At 37.0% G+C, this 12,452-nt stretch overlaps 1 protein-coding gene across 4 annotated transcripts in view; it reads left to right on the top strand.

The window, feature by feature from the left end:
• The window catches only part of KDM1A (lysine demethylase 1A), a 62,333-nt gene that overhangs the window by 20,300 nt on the left and 29,581 nt on the right, over positions 1-12,452 (top strand). For 3 of the 4 annotated variants that reach the window (XR_007154815.1, XM_047871187.1, XM_047871185.1), the window contains exons 3-4: positions 2,936-2,995; positions 8,560-8,693. Coding sequence is in view for 3 of the 4 variants with exons in the window: in XM_047871187.1 (XP_047727143.1) it covers positions 2,936-2,995; positions 8,560-8,693 (194 nt within the window). In the remaining variant the exon portion in view is untranslated. The remainder of the gene's footprint in view (positions 1-2,935; positions 2,996-8,559; positions 8,694-12,452) is intronic. The other variant, XM_047871186.1, reaches the window with a different exon arrangement.

The raw sequence follows: 12,452 nt of genomic DNA, 5'->3' as shown, positions 1-12,452 counted from the left end.
TCTTAGATTTCCTTTTAAGATATTGGCAGAATGGTCTCTTGGGAATCTGAATCGAGACTATAACTACAATGCTTCACTGTTCTTCAAGAATAACCTAACAGGTCTGTAGAAGGTTTATTGGAGGGCAACCGAAGAGCTGCTATGTAAGATAAATCAAAAAGATTTTATCTTCAATTTGTAGAAGATATACACAAATACAGGTCTTAAGGGTCTCCCTTAAACTTGAGTGTGTGTGTGTGTGTGTGTGTGTGTAGTGAGAATGAAAACAAAAGGAGGTCTCCACAGTAGTGCCACAATCAAGGTGATAGGAAAAAGTTGCTTTTGTATATTTTCATTTTCTATTTTGAGTTTGAGCTCATGGAAGATAACAACTATACTTGCCTGCTGTTCCATGTCCTTTTGCAGCAGAGTCCTAGGACAGAAGGACCCAAAGAGCAAATGATATGGCATTTTATATGTTCTAATCAGAGACAATCCTGGATGGAAAGTTAGCTGCAAATATTTGTGTGTGTGTGGTTTTTAAGAAAATGATGGAAGAATTGGTCTATAATATCACTAATAAAGATGATGCTGTTATCATCTGTCTTTGGAGAAGTAGGCACCCTCCAAATACTCATGACTGCGTTATGATTAGAAAATAGCAACCTCCTCTTTTGAACCTTCATCAAGTCAAATGATATATTGTTCCTTTACTTAATGTTAAGCACTTATTTTGTTTTTCATAATTTCTTACATGTTTATATCGCCTGTTTGGTTTTGCTCTATTTCTTTGCTTATGCAATGCTTTGGAGTTTCTTTTTTGACTTTCTGCTGTTAAGAGACATCCCTTTAAAAAAAATCTTCCCAGGGTATTGAATATTTTTCATATTACTCCTATATATTTTTATCAACTAACAGTATATGAATTTTGTTCCTTTTTTCAAAAGCAGAAGACAAAAAAGACTTCCCTGCCTTGTTATAAAAGAGCAATCTTGTTAACCTTTTGAGCACATAAGTCAGGCTTAAGAAATCTGTTTCTATTAAATACCATTGACAGAAAACAGTCAAGAGCTACCTGCAGGTTAAAATAATTTAGCATTCTGTATGACATGTAGCGGGGGGAGAAGGAAAATGATAGAAATGGGAAGGATAAAATAATTCAGACTTAATGGCTAGCATGAAAGTGGTTTTTGTTTTATTTATTTTTAGAAATGGTGAGATGCCTTTGTGACAAGAGACTGTTGCTTTTATTCTTTGCCAAGCTGGGAACGTAATTTGAGAGAGAGGAGCTATATTGTTCCTAATGCTTAAATGTTTCTTGGAAACTGTATTTATTTTATTGTGTTGAGCCCGCCCCCTTGAGTCAGTCTTTTGATCTAGTGGGTTCTGTTTGGAAGAGTTTCTTTAAAAAAACTCTGAAAGATTTTTTATGAATAAATTTAGAAGTAATTAAGAGTGAGTATTTTTTATTTAGACTTTAAAAATTTTAACATAGGGCCTGCATTTTCAAGATGTTTGCAGATTGGATTTTGTAACTGGAGTCATCTCTTCATAATTATATGCCCTTTTTTAAAGGCTGTAAACAACAAATCCTATACCTTGTGCCTTGTATGAGAACCATAACCTTCTAGAACCTAAAGGGCCTGTCAGGAGTATAGTGAGATAGCTTTAGAATGAGATTCTGTTCTACCTTAACAGCAGAGCGTGTACCTTCTAGCAACATATTCTAATGTCAGGAATCATTTCTATCTAGACACTTTGGTATACATGAAGATAGAGATGTCATTTTCACTTTCCTGTTCCCCTTTAATTCAAATGGTAGATAATCAATCTTTCTTGTTGAGATTCTTTTAAAATAAACTATTTAATGAAGCTTGTCCAGTTTTAGATCACTGGAGAGTGTTTTCATATCTTCCAAAGATCATGCTGTAGTTTCCCCATAATGTACCAGGTAGACAGAAGCTTAAGAAGATCATAGCATCTGTTTTGGTGATAGATTTTGGAAGAGTCCGGAAGATCATCTATCCTGACTTTGATTGAACTTTCAAGCTGTGATACTTTTCTTGAAGTTTTCTATATATTAGTTAATGAGGAAAATTTCTTAGGCTTACTGTGTAGCTTGAGGTAGGAGACCCCCTCCCTACCATATCTCCCCCTACCCCCCCCCCACTGTGTGTGTCTATCTAGTTGACTTGGCATATGACTGCAGGGTGTCTTGTGGTACAGTTGAAAGTTTTACTAAGGAGGCCTGGCATATTCAGATCTAGCACTGTCTAGCATGCTTAGTAAATGAAACTTGTTTTGGAGCTGAGTCTTTAAAGTTCTTTGAAGTCAAAGGGAGAATTTTTCATTAAAACTATGTCTTGGGACACCTGAGTGGCTCAGTTGGTCAAGCGTCCAACTCTTGATCTCAGCTCAGGTCTTGATCTCAGGGTCATGAGTTCAGGCCCCACTTTGGGCTCCATGCTGGGCGTGAAGCCTACTTAAAAATACATAAATAAAATTGTAAGTCTTGTCATTTTATGTATATTCTTTTTGGATAGAAAGGTGAAGATAAAGAGATTGAGCAGATGCTGAATTGCTGCAGCTCTAGACCCTAGAGCCCTGCCACACCTACCACTCTTAGCATAGCAACAAGTAGTAAAAGACATCTGGAATCCTTTTTTCCCCCAATCCATGCTGGACTGACAGGAAGGATTTAGTGATTAGAAATACTATGTACTTTGTTCTCCTACTTTTCAACAAGAATCAGTGTGTACAGTTGAAATTTTCTGACCAGAATTTGGAAGACTATGATGTGATTCCCTGGGCCTGATTTGAGAAGAAGGAGCTCTCTTGAATATGGGTTTACTAGTTGGTGGTGAATTTGTGAGTCGCCAACTATTAGGCCTTTATGTCCAGATATTATCTTAATTTATGGAGTAAGGTCCCTGAGTTCTCCTCTTTCCTTCCACAGGGCAAGCAGGAGGACTTCAAGACGACAGTTCTGGAGGGTATGGAGACGGCCAAGCATCAGGTGAGGGTGGCATTAGATGCTTGCCACTTAGTAGCAAGAGCCGCCAAGTCAGGGATTGATGCTTGCAAGAGTTTTTGGCTATGGTATCCACATTTTAGCCAGAAGCACAGGGGAAATTTAACTCGCAGGACAGAGTAGTAGAATAGGAGAGTGTAGCCAGAACAAAGGCAAGCAAAACCTTTTGAAGTCCTCAGGCCGATCTCAGCCCTCCACTCTTCATGTTTTTGAGGAGATGGCAGGTACTTTTCTCCCCAGCAGCTTTTATAGTAACAGTAAACATACAAAACAGAATCATGGGACCTTTAAAAAGAAATATAGCTGAACACACAGAGAGGAGGAGCCATAGGCCAAAAGCCTTCCAAAAAAAAAAAAAAAATAGGACGGAAAGGCATTCTAGGACTAGTCAGATGAATTATGCAGGTAAGGGACTTTTCAGAAATGGTTGTTAGATAGTATTTGGGTACATTTTTTTCAGTTAACATTGCATAATTATTTTGTAGTGTAAACATTTTGTCACATGAAAATTAGTCATTTTTTTAAAAGTCTGCTCAAAATGCTCTTTCTTTTCAGACCAAACTATGAGATTTTTACTTGTAGGAAAAAGTAAAAGGTTAAATGATTTATAGGGCCCATCTGGAGCCATTAAAGTTTGTTCCAGGAATCCAAAGTAGTATGTCTGGATTTCATCCTTTGCCCAGGATGTTTTTGTGTGGTTCAATGCTCAAAACTGACTGATACATGTATATACATTATGATAGAACTGGAATAGGTGTTACTTCACTTTTGGAGTTTGTCACTTTTCAACTGTTAAGTCTACCTTAAAATTATTTGTATTTTGCAGTTTGTGTACACCAGGTCTAGGAAATATTTGTATTTTACTCTCTTGGGTCAAAATTCACTGTTAATGCAGCAATTAGTACTTAGGGGATCCAGAATGTTAGAGGTAGACTTGTTTCAGTGCTGTCCCAAGGATTGGAGGTTGATAATCAGTACATGGTTATTTTAGAGGAGTTAAAATCCTCATTCAGAGTATCTGTGGCAGATAAACCTTTTAAGAATGCTCTTTATTAAATGATGCACAATTGGATCTTCCATGGAACTGTTGAGGATCAGGGATAGCCTTTAGAGCTTTAATCTTGAAGAAATAAATTGAGTTTTCTTGTTGCTTTTTGTTTTAACGTGAGTAAATTTACTCTTTTGCTTTAGTAAATAATATGTTGTATTGCTGAAAGTAAAAACAGACTTTCATATAAAACTGTGGTGCTTCTGACTTACTGTTTAGTAGAACATGATTTTTTTACAGTGTTTCCAAGAGTGGTGGTGACTATTCTAAACCCTTCAAGATCTCTCTTCAGATCTTTGCCATATTCAGAAGCATGCATTTGTAAGATGATCAGTTAGAAGCATGTGCTTGTAAGCGATCAACATTCTTTTTTTTTTTAAATAAAGCCAAATGACCCTCATGAGTATCTTGGGACCAGGATCATATCTTGACTTTTATAAATCCACATCAAGTTGGTGTATACATCTTAAATCTTAAAAGTTAAGGGAACTTGAGGTCATTTTCTCTAACTTCCTGCAGTCAAACAGATATTGTATCCACCCATTTTATGGATGAGGACTTGAAACAGTTAAATGGTATGACCAAGGATACACAAACACTTGGAGGAGTGAGAGAACCCAGAGATCTTCTTTCTTATGCATAGACTAGTCCTTATATCCTCCCTCATAGAATCATTTAAAGTGTGCGTTTACCCTAAAAACAAAAAATCTAAAGCATAAGAAATTATATGATTCTCCTCTTTTTCTTTCCTCTACCCCTATTCTTTATTTTTAAACTATTATAGGACTGAATATGGTGCATCTAGAGTTTACTAATTTAAGTAGTCTTTTGTATGAGGATTCTTGTGAGACTTTTGTTTTCCCTCTTCAACTAGAAATCTAGTTAATTTATCTACCTCGTGAAAAAGAAATGAAAGCTAGTAACTTTTATGGAGGCCTTCTTTTCTTTTAAGTGTTATATCTCTGTTACCTTATTCTACTCAAGGTGCTACTTATATGTCAGAATCAGGGAGGAAATGATTTCATGGAATAGAGTGTCTATATCCTCACCTCCCTCCCGCCCCTTTCTGCTTCTCTAATCTACCCAAAAAGGTCTTTATATTCCCTTAAATATTTTATGACTTTTAACTATGTTTTCAGAGAAAGTGTGAGCCTGTCAGACCATTAGAAAGGCATTTCTGCTTTAGCATGACTGCATTTTGAAAGGTGATGCTGGAATTTCCTGTGTGAAATTGAGAGAAAGGAATTGAACTGAGGGGCAAGATTGATATGTAGGCAGCCTTGAAGCTTTAAAAAAATTAGGATAGCATCTTTGAAACATTCTAAATTTCCGGAATACCAGATTCTGTTAAGAGCACACAAACACTAAGTGTAAATTAGGGCTGAATTATATGTACTACTGGTACTTTTTAATAAGGATATTTTTTTTTTTAAACTTTTTTTTTTTTCAACATTTATTTATTTTTGGGACAGAGAGAGACAGAGCATGAACGGGGGAGGGGCAGAGAGAGAGGGAGACACAGAATCGGAAACAGGCTCCAGGCTCTGAGCCATCAGCCCAGAGCCCGACGCGGGGCTCGAACTCACGGACCGCGAGATCGTGACCTGGCTGAAGTCGGACGCCCAACCGACTGCGCCACCCAGGCGCCCCGATAAGGATATTATTAAAGTCAATTGTATTCTTTAAGGTTTTTCCTTCAAAAGGTGATACTTATGAGTTACATTATCCAGAGTGGTCTGTTAGTTCATTTTGGAAATATCCTATTAAAAGAGTGCTTTACTTAGCTTTTGAACAGCTTAGGTTCCAAGTTAACCTATTTTTTGATTCTTTGATAAAAGGTTAGAATTTTATGTTATACAATTTTCACTTTTATATTGATAGTGGTCTTCCTTCCTTGAAATAATAGTCTTCATCCCTAAAAACCAAGAGGAAGAAAATAATTACAGAGTAGAGACTTTTTTGTTTTTAAAAATTGACAAAGTATTTAAGAATAACTGGGTGTTTTGGATGTTATGTAGAAGAGAGAAATGGAGAAGAATATTACTCCACACATATATTAGTGTCATAACTTTTGGCTTCTTTAATTCCTTTTGATAATCATTTGGTATTTGATTTAAAGGCACTTTTTTTTTTTTTAATGTTTATTTTAGAGAGAGAGCAAGCAGGGGCAGGGCACAGAGAGGGGGAGACAGAGGATCTGAAGCACATTCTACACTGTCAGCATAGAGCCCAATGCAGGGCTTGATCCCACGAACAATGAGATCATGACCTGAGCTGGAGTCGGACGCTTACTGACTAAACCACCTAGGTACCCCTAAAGATACTTCTAAAACTGCCACATGAATTATGTAAATTAAAAAAAAAATTATTCATTTTTGAGAGACAGAAAGTGAGTAAGGGAGGGGCAGAGAGAGAGGGAGACACAGAATCTGAAGCAGGCTCCAGGCTCTGAGCTGTCAGCACAGAACCCCAGGTAGGGCTCAAACTCATGGAGCCACGAGATCGTGACCTGAGCCAAAATCAGATGCTTAACTAACTGAGCCACTTAGGCGCCCCTAAATTTTTTAAATTGTTACATATTCTCAAGATTCTCAAAGTTAGCCAACTATTTTAGAGTGATTTTTGACATACAAGCACTTGGAATGAGGAGCCAAGTATCATAAAATTTAGTGTTTTTCCCTATGTGGTTTTTTGACTGACAGTAATATTTTGCAGTAGGATTACTGTTCAGTGATGACTTAATAAGCATGTAGAAATTAGTATAGCTAAAAAAGAAAACTACCCGTTTTGGGGAGGAAGAAGTACGGTTTGTAGAGTTCGTTGGTTTTCATGTTAATCGTATACACTTATGAAGGTAACCTATTTTAAGAGATATTTGTTCTGAGTACTCAGGATTATTGTGTAGATAATGCCCATTATAATGAGACATGTTTTTGGTCTTGGTTTTAATTTTTGTTTATTTTGATTGGGTGGTAGGTGACTAGGGACATCAAAGCTATATATAGTTTTAGAAAATTTCACATTACTGAAATAACCTATATCCCTGATAGCCAGCCTTTTTTTTTTCTTGCCTTAATTTCATGTTCTACCCTCAGTAGTATGGCTCTTACTGATTATTTTTTTCCTTAGGGAATAATTAATTGTCCTGACAGTTTTTAAGTTAGATTCATTAAATGAGAGAATTGTTGGTTTAGTAATGTAAATACATGTGTCCTCATTATCTACTGTCAGTGGGTAAATTTTTCTTCTCTCCCAAGAATTTTGTTTCTTAATATGCAGTCCATATTAGCATTAGGCATTTTTGCTTGACCTCTTGTTAACCATTTCTAGGTAGTGTTTAATGTCTTTGTGGAAACAACACCCTAATAGCTTAGCTATAATTTTCTAAGTTACATCTTTACCTGCCTTGTTCTTTTTATTTTCTTAGTCTCACTGTGCCTTTCCTTTAATTTTGTTTCCATTATCAGTGTTTCTAACTTCTTGTTTTATGTGCTTTAAATGATTAAATATGGATATCTGGAGCCTATTTGATTGCATATAATCACTTCAATGGTGTTGAATTCTGAAACTCTTTAAATTATGTCTTGATATTTCCATGAGCTGGTAGTTAAGTATATCTTTTATAAGGTGATCTTAGAGATAGAGGTAAAATTCATGTAAGTATATTTGTAAGGACATCTTAGAAAGATGTACTTAACTACTACGATGTACTAACTACATATAAAAATACCCAATTTGAAGAGTTTCAAAACAATACATTTCAAAATAATACAATTTTACTTGTATAGAGGATATGTATACATTATATGTACATGTAGTATACAGTACGCAGTAGCATACTTTACTTGCAGTGTGTAGTAAAGCATTCCCAATGTTTTTGCTGGGAAAGGTAAATTCCTTGCTTTCTTCTGTGTCTTCATCGTAGTCTGCCTAACTGATCTCACTGTTTGCCAGTATTGACTTATGGAACTAATGGGTGGTACCACTGATGAGATAAGCGTTCCTTACTGTTGGTTATTAAACCTTAAAGACCTCTCCGTGTTCTCTGCTGTAATCTTAAAAGACAGCATTTGGTTGTGTTTTCACTCTAGTTTCTTTTACTTTTCTGTTCACATATTTTCCTCTATTCTAGTTCTTTAGTTTTAAGATTTAATGTGCACTATCAGTGATGCTAATTTTAATTAGAGTATCTTCTAATGTTACAAAGTTATGTTGTGGATGAAGAAAATATGCTCAAGGCTTTGTTATGTTTTCTAAGGTAGATTGTGTCACTCATTACTAAACTGTAATTTTTGGAATGTTAAGCTCAAAAAAGTGAGTAAATTCTAAAGATGTTGAGCTTTTGGGCAAAATAAAAAAATTTTTTTTAAAGGAAGTAAGATCAGTCTGTGCATGAGGCAGAGCTTTACAGGGGTTCTTCAGGCAAAAAAACGCAGTCTCATTATCCCTAGTTTTGTGTTTACTTGCACGTTTCCCAGAAGTCCTTTGCTTTCTTTGCTAGGTGTGGAGGGTGCAGCTTTCCAGAGTAGACTTCCTCATGACCGGATGACTTCTCAAGAAGCAGCCTGTTTTCCAGATATTATCAGTGGACCACAACAGACCCAGAAGGTTTTTCTGTTCATTAGAAACCGCACAGTAAGTTTCCATGTCTGCTTTTTTCCATTTGGATTATTAATAGTGCTTATTACTTTTATGGAGAATATGGGGGAAAGGAGAGGAAAGAATTATAAAATTATCTATAACATGTACCACTATCCAGAGGTATTACCATTGTTAAAAGTTAGTTGTTTTTTTCTCTTCAGGTAGTTTTTTAAAAGTATACTTAATTTTTGTTTTTAAAAAATTGAAATGCTATTTCCATACATTCTTTGCATCCTTTTCATTCTTCATAACCTCATAAATGCAAAGAATCTTTATTTAAACTTAAAAAAATTTTTTTATTTATTTTAAATGTTTATTTTGAGAGGGAGAGAGGGAATCCCAAGAAGGCTCTCTTTGTACTGTCAGCATGGAGCCCGATGTGGGGCTTGATCCCACGAATCATGAGATCATGACCTGAGCCAAAATCAGGAGTTGGATGCTCAACTGACATAACCACCCAGATATCCCTGTTATTTTAAATAAACTCCACACCACATGTGGGACTCGAACTCACAACCCGGAGATCAAGAGTCTGGTGTTCTACTGACTGAGCCAGCCAGGTGCCCCAGACTTTTTTTTTTAATGTTATTTTTGAGGAAGAGAGAGAGAGAATGGGGGAGGGGCAGAGAGAGGGGGAGACACAGAATCTGAAGCAGGCTCCAGGCTCTGAGCTGTCAGCACAGAGCCCGATGCAGGTCTTGAGCTCATAAGCTGTGAGATCATGACCCTAGTCGAAGTTGGACACTTAACTGAGCCACCCAGGCTCTCCAAAACTTTTTTTTTTTAAATAATCATTTTGTCTTTCCTTCTCAGGATGAAAGAAACTCTTACTCTGTTCTTGTCATCTGGTTCAACCTCCTTCTCAGGCCAAATGCTTGATTTTAATGTCTGCATAATATTTCATCTGACAGTTGAGTCATACTTTTAATTTAGGCATTTAAATGTCTGTTTGTGCTTTATTAAGCTCTGAGTAGCTTTATACATTCTTGAGTCTATCTCTGGTTATTATTTCCTAATGGTAGAGTCCTAGAAGGAAAACTACTTTGTCAAAAAATAGGAACAGTTTTGATATATATTGTCAAATTGCCTCCCAGAGAGACTGAGTCAGTCGGCACTCCCATTGCTCTGCCCTTGCTTTGGTTATCAAAATGATGATAATCTATGCTGCTATAATAGACTGAAAATATTTCATTTCTTTTCCATGTCTTTAATTACTTAGACTGACTTCTTCACATTTATTAGCCATTTTTTCTCTGAATTTTTCTTTCATGTTCTTTATTCATCAGAAATTTTTTAGCCATAGAGTAGAAAAGGGCAGCACATATTCATTATACTCTAAGGTGATATAAAGTAAAAGAAATTTATGTTGTAATTTTAGCTACTTTGAATACAGTTCAGGAATGTCATTTTTAGCATATCTGCTTTTTAGCTACCACTAACTTCTTTATATTGGGTATTAGATTGCAAAACCACTGCTGAACTTAGATTGCTAAATGTTATTTAGCTAGAGTAATTGGTGGGTTGTGCTGGGTTCTCGTAGTACAGAATAAAGGGATTTGGGGTGTATGGAAAAAAACGGTGATTTTTTTTTTTAAAAAGTGAATGGAAAATTCATACTGTATATTTCGACACTTGTTTGTCTTAGAATCAGCTTCTGTGTATAGCATATCAACGTTTGATCTGAATGGGCTTTTTCAATAAGATTGTCATTTTTTTTGTTGTTTCTTCTGAGGAAAGTTTTCATTCTTTACTTGAATTTGAGTGGTTGGTTTACAGTGATTTCTGTTTTCTCTGATTTATATTCTGTGACCAAAATCCAGATTTCGGGAAGTAAGGACTGGCCCAGGTTAGAGTTGTGGCGTTTGGCTATAAAGCTGAACACAAATCATTCTCTTATGAGAATTGTGTCAGTTCTCTCATTTTTTTTTTAATTTTTTTTTTTTTTAACATTCATTTATTTTTGAGACAGAGAGAGACAGAGCATGAACGGGGGAGGGTCAGAGAGAGGGAGACACAGAATCTGAAACAGGCTCCAGGCTCTGGGCTGTCAGCACAGAGCCCGACACGGGGCTCGAACTCACGGATCGCGGGATCATGACCTGAGCCGAAGTCAGCCGTTTAACCAACTTAGCCACCCAGGCGCCCCTCAGTTCTCTCATCTTAAACTACATCTTTTGCCTCTGAATTTTGAAACCACAACGTTAGGATTATTGAACTACATACCATGACTTGAGCTTTATTTTATAGGACGGACAGAGGAAAACGGCTTCTGTTGAAGGGTGAGGAGCTTGGGCCTGGTGTGTATGTGAGGAAGTCCATTTTGCCTTGACCGTGGCCACCGAGAAAAGTAGAGGGTGCTTATGAATTTGGTCATATCCCTTTGTAATTATATTTATTTATACAGAACCACATTTCTTTGTTGAACTTTGTGGAGCAGTTAATTTTTAGCTAAGACTTAAATATGGTGGTATTTAGTTGGTCTTGCATTTTTACAGATGTGTATTCAGTTTGAAGAGCATTTATGTTAGAGTCTATTGATGGTACCATAATATTTTTCATTCCCCATCTTACTGCTTTTTCAGCAGTATTTGAAATAATTGACCACTCCCTTCTTCTTAAACACACTTAGTTTAACACAGTATTCTGTTTTTTCTCCTGCCTACCTGGTTGTTTGTCTTCTCTGACAGCCTTGTAGTCTTATCTTTTAAAAAAAGGCCATTTTGTGAACTGGTTGGAGTTCCTTAAGGCTCCTTACAGTCTTTTCCTGCCTCTGGTGTATTTTTGCTCTAGGACCCCTCTTCTGCACATTGGCTTCATTTATCACCCATAAGCAAATGGCTCCAGACCTTAACTCTCTTAAGAACCCTAGCTCTTTATCTAGATGCTAGTCTTGTATCTCTTTTTGGTTGTCTTGAAACTAAACTCATTATCCCTTCTTTGAGTGGCCCTCGTTTAGTGAGTAACATACCAACTCATTTAGTTGTACAAGCCCCAAACTGGAATATCCTTGGCATCTCTTCCCCCCTCCCCCTGCCACCTCTGCATATCTAATTGATCATTTGATTTTGTGGATTTAAAAAACAAATTTTTTTTAATGTTTATTTATTTTTGAGAGAGACAGAGACAGAATGCGAGTGGGCTAGGGGCAGAGAGAGAGGGAGACACAGAATCCAAAGCAGGCTCCAGGATTTGACTGTCAGCACAGAGCCTGACGCGGGGCTCGAACTCACTAACTGTAAGATCATGACCTGAGCCAAAGTCGGACGTTCAACCGACTGAGCCACCCAGGTGCCCCTGATTTTGTGGATTTTTTTAAATGTTTGTTTATTTTTGAGAGAGCAGAAGCAGGGAGCTGGCGGTGGGGTGGGGTGGGGTGGGGACTGAAGATTCGAAGCAGGCTCTCTGCACAGACAGCAGAGAGCCAGGCTGAAACTCACCAAGTGTGAGATCATGACCTGAGCTAGAGTCAGATGCTCAACCAACTGAGCCACCCAGGTGCCCCTGATTTTGTGGATTTTACCTGCTCAGTATCTCCAGAGTCATGTAACTGAGTTGGTCCTTGTCAGCTGTATGATACTGGCAAGTTACTAGGTTTTTTTGTTTTTTTGTTTTTTTTTTTTAGGCTAAATATCTTGCAGCTTCTTCATTATATATATATAAATTATATGTGTGTGTGTGTGTGTGTGTATAATTTATTGTCAAATTGGTTTCCATACAATACCCAGTGCTCATCCCAACAGGTGCCCTCCTCAA

This window comes from Prionailurus viverrinus, chromosome C1 (assembly GCF_022837055.1).
Source record: "Prionailurus viverrinus isolate Anna chromosome C1, UM_Priviv_1.0, whole genome shotgun sequence".
NCBI classification, from domain to species: domain Eukaryota; kingdom Metazoa; phylum Chordata; class Mammalia; order Carnivora; family Felidae; genus Prionailurus; species Prionailurus viverrinus.
Note: the sequence above shows the minus strand (reverse complement) of the source record. Positions and strands in the feature narration are given on the sequence as shown.